The 7,717-nt window shown below is 34.1% G+C and overlaps 1 protein-coding gene across 2 annotated transcripts in view; it reads right to left on the bottom strand.

The window, feature by feature from the left end:
• Positions 1–3,471: 3,471 nt before the first annotated feature.
• LOC142344756 (uncharacterized) overlaps positions 3,472–7,717 on the bottom strand; it is a 108,033-nt gene continuing 103,787 nt past the window's right edge. Inside the window, exon 7 of one of the 2 annotated variants that reach the window (XM_075396653.1) lies at positions 3,472–4,126. In XM_075396653.1, the coding sequence (XP_075252768.1) occupies positions 3,543–4,126 (584 nt within the window). In that variant the 3' untranslated portion in view covers positions 3,472–3,542. Of the gene's footprint in view, positions 4,138–7,717 lie in introns of both variants that reach the window. The other variant, XM_075396654.1, reaches the window with a different exon arrangement.

Here is a 7,717-nt window from a genome sequence, read left to right as displayed (position 1 = left end):
TTTAAAAAAATAGCGAGAAGCATTCCAGAAAAAAATCAAAGTCGTCTGCGCCAAAAAATCTGACTTTCAAATAATTATTATTCAATAAAATAACGAGAAGCATTCCACGAACAAATCAAAGTCGTCTGCGCCAATAAAATCTAACATTCAAATCAAGTCGAAATTCAATATTATTTGTATGTAGTATTTTTTTACATATAGAAATGAAAAACCTTCGTTCATGCTATGGAGACCAAAGCAAATGACACATAATATGAGGCAAGCCATAGTAAGCTCACAAGTATCTCTCATTTTGAAAAAAGATCTGTAGAAATTGAGAAGGAAAATTAAAAACAAAATTTTCTAATTTTTTTGACAGAATTCTCAGAAAAAAATGATTTCTTACAAAAATTTAGAAAATCAGTTACCACTGGAGCATCTATCACGCCTCATTAGAGAACCATTGAGACCAAGAAGCCGGACACAAAACCAAGAAAGAGAAAAAAAATCGCAGAAATTTTTTTTTATTAAACTGTGTCTGAGTCAAAACAGCATTGACTGCACTTTGATGGCATAAATGACTGGATTAAAAACAACCATTTAGGTAACCCAATAAAAGAAGCCGGACAAACAGTAAAAATCAAAGTCAAATTGAGATACGTGCGCAAAAACGCGCAATCGAGAAAGCAAATTTTGTTCAAACGTCAATTTCTCACTTTACTTTCAAATTAGTGTGAACAAATTTCACGCCGCAAAACTGCTCGCTTTTTCGCTCCAATTCCAGTTTCAACATGACTCCAGTCAGTTCTCCAATTTGACTAAAAGGATCATGAAAAAAGTAGATCTTAAAAAATAGCCCGAAGCATTCCAGAAAAAAAATCAAAATCGTCTGCGCTAAAAATCTAACTTTCAAATAATTCTCATTTTTAAAAAAAGCGAGAAGCATTCCAGAAACAAATCCAAGTCATCTGCGTGAAAAAAATTAACTTTCAAATAATTATTATCTAAAAAATAGCCAGAATCATTCCAGAAACAAATCAAAGTCGTCTGCACCAAAAATCTAACTTTCAAATAATTTTCATTTAAAGAAATAGCGAGAACCATTCCAGAAACTAATCAAAGTCGTCTGCGCCAAACAAAATCTAATTATCAAATAATTATTATCTTATGAGAGAACGCATCAGAGGAGAAAAACGACCATTGTAATGCAAAGAAGAAGGGAAGCACCGAAAAGCAAATTAACATAAAGTAGGAGAAATTCAATATTATTTGCATGTAGTAATTATATGTAGAATATATTTTGTACATATAGAAAAGAAAAAACTTCGTTCATGCTATGGAAACAAAGCAAATGACACATAATATGAGGCAAGCCATACTAAGCTCACAAGTATCTCTCGTTTTGAAAAAAAAAGATCTGGAGAAATCGAAAAAAATTAAAACCAAACTTTTTTGTCAAAATTCTTAGCAAAAAAACAGTTTTATTGAAATAATATATTTAGAAAATAAATTACTGCTAGAGTTAGCTTTCGGTCCACTTGACAGTAAATGTATACAAAACTAACAACGGACAACAAAAATTGATAAAGCATCTCCAATGAATTTCCTTACAAGTTACCACCCAAAAAAAAGAAATGCGAAAGACCTTGCAATACGGTCAGAGTTTGTTCGACAACCAATTGACAGCATGACAAACAAAAAAAAAACTCATATACAGAACATCGATGAAAAGTAAACGAAATGAAGGACAAAATCAAAAAAAATTGCTGCAAAGTTATCGGACAGAATTATCCACAAAATGCTTAAATGCTATCAGCCAGCCATTCTTTGAAAAAAGTTCTTAATCCTCATGCTCAAGCATTCCAACCACCCAACTACATGCAGAAACATATTGTTATACAAAGGAGGAAAATTAGAAATGTATAATTTAATTCATTTAAAAGTACGCTGTCAATTTTCGAATGGCACCTTTTAGAAGGAAAATCTATAGAATAGGAATGATATAGAAAACATTATAGCGAGAAGCATAAAAATAGGCAGAAATAGAAAAATATTGAAAAACATGCCATACACACTGAAACATAACCGACTAACGTCGGAAGAACTGCTCTCGAACGATTAGGTGGAGCTCTAACTTATTGCACTGGAACATAAATCACTATGAGGGCTTCAAATGACGTCCATAGAGGTTATTATATACCACTATAGTAACTAATAAAAATTAAAGTTGAAAAATTACACCCTTTTCGGCACACTTTTCATTTGACTTTTAGTAAAGAACTGCCGCCACTTGAAATCAGCTGCTGAAAATTGCGAATGAGAGAGAATTTTAAGTAACGCAAAAAAGTCAAGGTCGCAGAATTCACTCGAAAACTCAAATCGATCAAGCGAAAATTTTGTATAAAAAAGAACCAACACGTTTACAATAATTAACTCAAACTTGGTTCGAGAGCAATTAGAAAAAGCAACTCAAAATTAAAAACGCAATCTTAAAAAAACAACTCAGAATTACTATCAATTAAATCGAAAGGCAGCCAAAACAGCTATAGCTACTAATTTTAGCAAAAGAACTCCCCAAAAGCTATAAAAATTCAGAAGAAGTACACAAAAACTGCTAGGAAGAGTCCAACATGGCAAAATGGTAACAACAGCTCAAAACAATCCAAAAGTGAATTATTTGCATCAGATAATCAAAACGGCCTGCAAACTCACTATTAGAATTTTAGATCACTGACAAACAGTTTTAACCGAAATAACTGAAGTATAAACTAAAGAACTTTAAAAATGCCGAACGCAAGGACAAAATGCAATTAAAAACTACTCACAGAGAAATAGGCAGTCTTTCCAGGGTCACAAACTTCTCTATTTGAAGAAACAATTTTATCGGAACATGCTTCAAATTATTATTACAGCATGCTCAAACCTCGTTTAACTCAAACTCTCAAAACGTTTAAAAAACTGATTGAAGAAGCCGCACGTTAGCAAAAACTGTCTATCGCATACAGAAAAATTTTTAAAAACGAGTTTCCCGCTCTCTCAAAAATAGCGATAAAAACTCTTTTCGCTCCACTAACTATTTTTTTCAACAATTAAACCACTTAAATTTTGCACGGGTTCCTTTCCGGCTCCAAAATTCACTCCAAAATCATTGCTTAAAAAACTTCTCAAATAATCCTCTTCGAGCTGTAAAAAGACAACCCCCTAATACAAATCAAATTCTTTGGACGGTAAAAAAAATAGACCGCTATAATAGCCGGCTAAGATTAGGGAGGCTATTTAAAAAGGCAGGAAAAATTGAGGGGCTCTGACAGCTGTTCACGCAAGTAAAGGTAACTTGCAATTAAAGCAAGTTGAAGAGCAAAAAAGTGCCGTTTGATTAAAACAGGCGAACACGACTATTTGTTCACATTCCAAATTGTTACGCTTTTTATTCGAACATAATCCGCCAAATCATTCGTTAAAAATTCATCTGAATTAAAATGTATCAGGAAAAAAGGGTTGAAAAAGATTTTTAACTTATACAAGATTAAATTTACACCAACTAATTTCATAACTGAATTAAATTAAATATCAATAGAAACTACATTGGAAAAATCTCCTTTCCTTTGAAAAGAGTCAACGCCTCTAATAACGAAGGAAACTTTCCCAGGTGTCAAGTTTGTCAACATGCACTGCATTGGAAGCACTAAAGCATTAATTGTTTCCACGAGTAACCATGTTCGATTTCCATTTGAACTATTGTAGGCAAGTAATTCGTATTTCTCTACTTTGTAATTATGCAACTTTTGAGAGCTAAGAAAGTAGCTCCACGTTAAAGTCGCCCCTTTCATTTTCTTATCGGCCGTTTTCTCAGCCTTCAATTCCAGTCTGGGTGGTAAACTGTATTTGAGAGATGCAGGGTTCTTTGAGATCTTTTCCCTTCCTTGGGTCACGGGCGCGGGCGGAAGATCCGAGGCGCTGTTGGACCTGGGAATCCTGGAGGAGCTTGAGGCCGTTGAGTGGTTCGGAAGTCGAGACAATTCCAACCTTGAATTCCGGACTGCCGATGCCATCTTTGTAGATTGGACACTCGGACGAGTGGCGGGGTATAGGTGATGTTGTTGTTGGGGTCTAATCGAGCGACCAGAGGAGGCTGACACGATGGCATCTTTAACAGAACTAAAACACTTGGCAAACGGCTCAAAAACGTTTTCGAACCGAACCCTAACCACTGTGATATATCGAGACGTTTAGATCTCAGTCTTAAAGTTACTCCTTCCAAATGACACTTTTTTACCTGACAAACTCTGACGAACTAAAAACTCAATTCTAACCCACAGAAACCGATTCTAACATCCATTGACCTCAAACTGATGAATTCGCTCTAACTAAGCCGATTATAATTCTCATGATGAATGCAAAATAACGTCCACTAGGACAAGGCCCAAATCTTCTTAACCCAATCACGTAATAAAAATATTTTTAGTTAATCCAAAATTCTTAGTATATTTTCACATATTAAGTTTTATATATACTATCTCAAATTTGTATTTTTTCCATTCAAAAATTAATTCAAAATTCAGCTTATTGAATTCTTTTGACTCGTGCTCGAGACCACGACAACTACTCCAAAAAATATTCTGTAAATACAATCAATACAGGGAGACCATCAAAATTGGGAACTATGTTCAAACAAACATTTACATTTAGATTCTATTACCTGAATTTGCCTTTATGTGGATTCACTAGGTCATTAACAGTGAAGGTATGCACTAGGCTTCGATGAGGTTATGTTTGCTGCTCACAGATCAGGGTATAAATGTACATGTGAAAAACGGATTAAAATTTTGAAAAACGCTAATTTCATCAAATTACTAAGAAACGACGGATCTATTCTATCTCCACCTCCCCGGGGAATAGATCCGAAAGGACATTCGCACACGCAATTTATTGTGAGGACTGAATTTTTGTTCCCACCCCCTTGTTAGTGGGGTTTTTCCCGTTATAGCCCCTCAGCTTAGTGGTCAGATAACGTATAGCCCCCACCTCCATCCCCCGCGGCATGGCAATTACACCATAATGGGCATTATAATTTCGTTGGGGGCTATAATGGGAAATACCCTTCATTGGGAGGGAGTAACTATATGCACAACTTCTTTATGTTCAGTCAAGTTTGGCCGATTGATATAATTATCAAAGAATTTTAAGTGGTATCACTAGAAAGCTCGTCAAGCGTAGAGTATTGAGTTGAAAAGTTTTTTCTTTATCAAATTTTGGGATTTTTCGGCGAGATATTATGGTTTAAATTTTGGATCCTTTCCGTTTGTGCCTCCCAGTACGTTATGCAAACCCGAGCTACAGAGCACGTGCCATTAAATAGTAATTCATCATGTGAAAATATGACACGTGCGTCTGGGGGGGGGGGGGCACCAACGGAAAATATCCCGAATTTGTTTGTGAACATTTGAAATTTAAGTGGTTTTGTCTACATTTATGATAATTTTAGGTGATTTTGTTAATTTTTACCTCATTATGTTAGCATTTTTAGAAGCTTTTCCAAGCCTCTCAAAGGCTTTTAATTATCCGCTCTTCTTTTTGCAATCAAAAGAATCCGAATTGTATTGGTGCTCTGTCGCGATTTTTCGCAAGATATGTTAGATTGATTATGTTATCTATAATTTTGAGCTCAAAAAAAGGGATAAACAGGCAAATGCCAGTGCGCAATTTCAATAGCAGACATCAGCTGTCTTTAGAAGCCTTTGAATTGCGCTAAAGCCTTTGAATTGAACCAAAGCCTTTGAATGTGCTAAAGCTGCTGTGAATTCCTAAATTCAATGTAAAAACGTCTTTTTCTCCAGCTTTTCGCGCCCAAAACTGTGCAGATTTCAACTTTTTTCTAGTTTTTTTGTTAAATGGGACTTGATTTGAAGCGGCGCAAATTTCATAAGGTGATGTGTATAATTTTGAATTTGTTGACGTCTGTTTCAATTTTTGACGAGGTATTTTCATTGGTAATGTTAACTTAAAAAAAAACTTGTGAATTTGGCAACGTTTCCAATAAGAATTTTTTATTACTTGTTGAGTCCATTTTAGTTTCTCCAAAGCTTGTGTTTGCATTATTGGGTCAATTTTCACAGTATCTATTGGCATTTGAGGACATTAGGTTCGAGAACTTACGCAACCTTTCAGTGATTTTTTACCAATTTTCCAAAAGAGTTTTAAATTTCTATTGTTCGTGGTTTCCATTTTCTCTTAGGTTTAATAGGTTTCTGATAGTTTGCAAGTCAAATGTTTTCTTGTTAATAGTTCGACAAAATGTATCTTTTATGCCTCAAATAAAAAAAAATTGACATATTTGGAATGTTTTCAATCTTTTTTCAAGTCTTTTCCATTTACTGGTTACTTTCATGCCATCCGAGTTCAAGTCGTCAATTAAATTTGTTTTTGAGCACAATTTGACGCGGAGATTTTTGTTATGAAGACATTTGCACCAAAAAGATCTATCGAAAATTTGGTATTTTTTATTCAAATTTATGTTTCCGCCTCCGCTGGCATCTTCGTACAGGTATGCAAGTAGTTCCAATGTGATCTGCTTTTGCACTCTGAGATTTAATTTTCAAAAACTTTGAAATCAACACCTGTTCTAAAAATTGCCCACAACTTTAGATCATATTTCTTTTATTTGTCAAAATTTGTTGTACTGTTTTTGTCTGATTATCTTGTTTAATTGATCTGCAGGGCAGACAAAGACCATTTGTTTTTAATTAATGCTTCGGAATGTGTTTCCTTTTCCTGTTTTTTCCTGTTGTTCTTTGAAGTTCAAAGAAATCTACTTTTATTAGTGCACAGTCCTTATTTGAGATCCGTTCAGTTTTTCCACTTTATGTTGTCAATGAATAAAAAAAATTAAAGTAGTCATTAAAGTCTAACTGCTTTAGTAAGAATATCAAAGAAGTTAAGTAATTTACGTACTGGCATTTTAAAAAGAACATCTGATTGGAATGAGAAAATGATGCTTGAACTTAATTTTCGCTCAATAAAAACAAAACATTTAAAGTGCCGAACTCGACTCACAATTTCGCTGTTTGTTCTCCTCAATCTCTTAACCAATAACACAAAATTGTCAAACCCGACGTGTTCTCCGAGTTATAGTTGTATCTTTCAAATTTATAACATAACCGACTAACGTTGGCCGAATTGCTCTCAAACAACGGGCAAGCGGTTGGCTTCGTCAGTAGCTAGCCACACTTTAGTGAAGCTAGCTTTAGCTTGATTCGACTATTTCTAGCCTTTTTAGTAAATAAATCAAAAACTGATATTTTAAAAAACTGCAAAATATTGCAAAGTTTTTTTTAAAAAGCTTCCAAAATTTGAAGAGAAAATGTTCAAAACTATTTTTTCTCTGGATTTATGTCAAGTAACTCATCTGCTTGACTTGAAAAGCATCGTTGGCCAGTAATGATCGTAGAAGGACAAAAATATTCAAAAATTTTGAAAATCGCAAATTTTACCAAAATCTTGCTGAAATTCAATACATTAAAATCTTTAGAACAATTTCATTTTCTCGAGAGACAATGCAGTATCCTATTTTAAGCTTTAAATAGTTTCACTGGCTCATAAAGATTCATAAACTGGGAAAAAAAATAATTTTCCGAAAATTTGACAAAAATTAAATTGCTAGAGAATTGCTAAAGCTGGAGTCATTAAAATATTGAAGATCATTCCATTAGCTCTGGAAACTATGTAACAGCCTATCATC

This window comes from Convolutriloba macropyga, chromosome 8 (assembly GCF_964194025.1).
Source record: "Convolutriloba macropyga chromosome 8, txConMacr16.3, whole genome shotgun sequence".
NCBI classification, from domain to species: Eukaryota; Metazoa; Xenacoelomorpha; order Acoela; family Convolutidae; genus Convolutriloba; species Convolutriloba macropyga.
The sequence above is the reverse complement of the archived record's forward strand: the minus strand, read 5'-3'. Positions and strand labels throughout refer to the sequence as shown.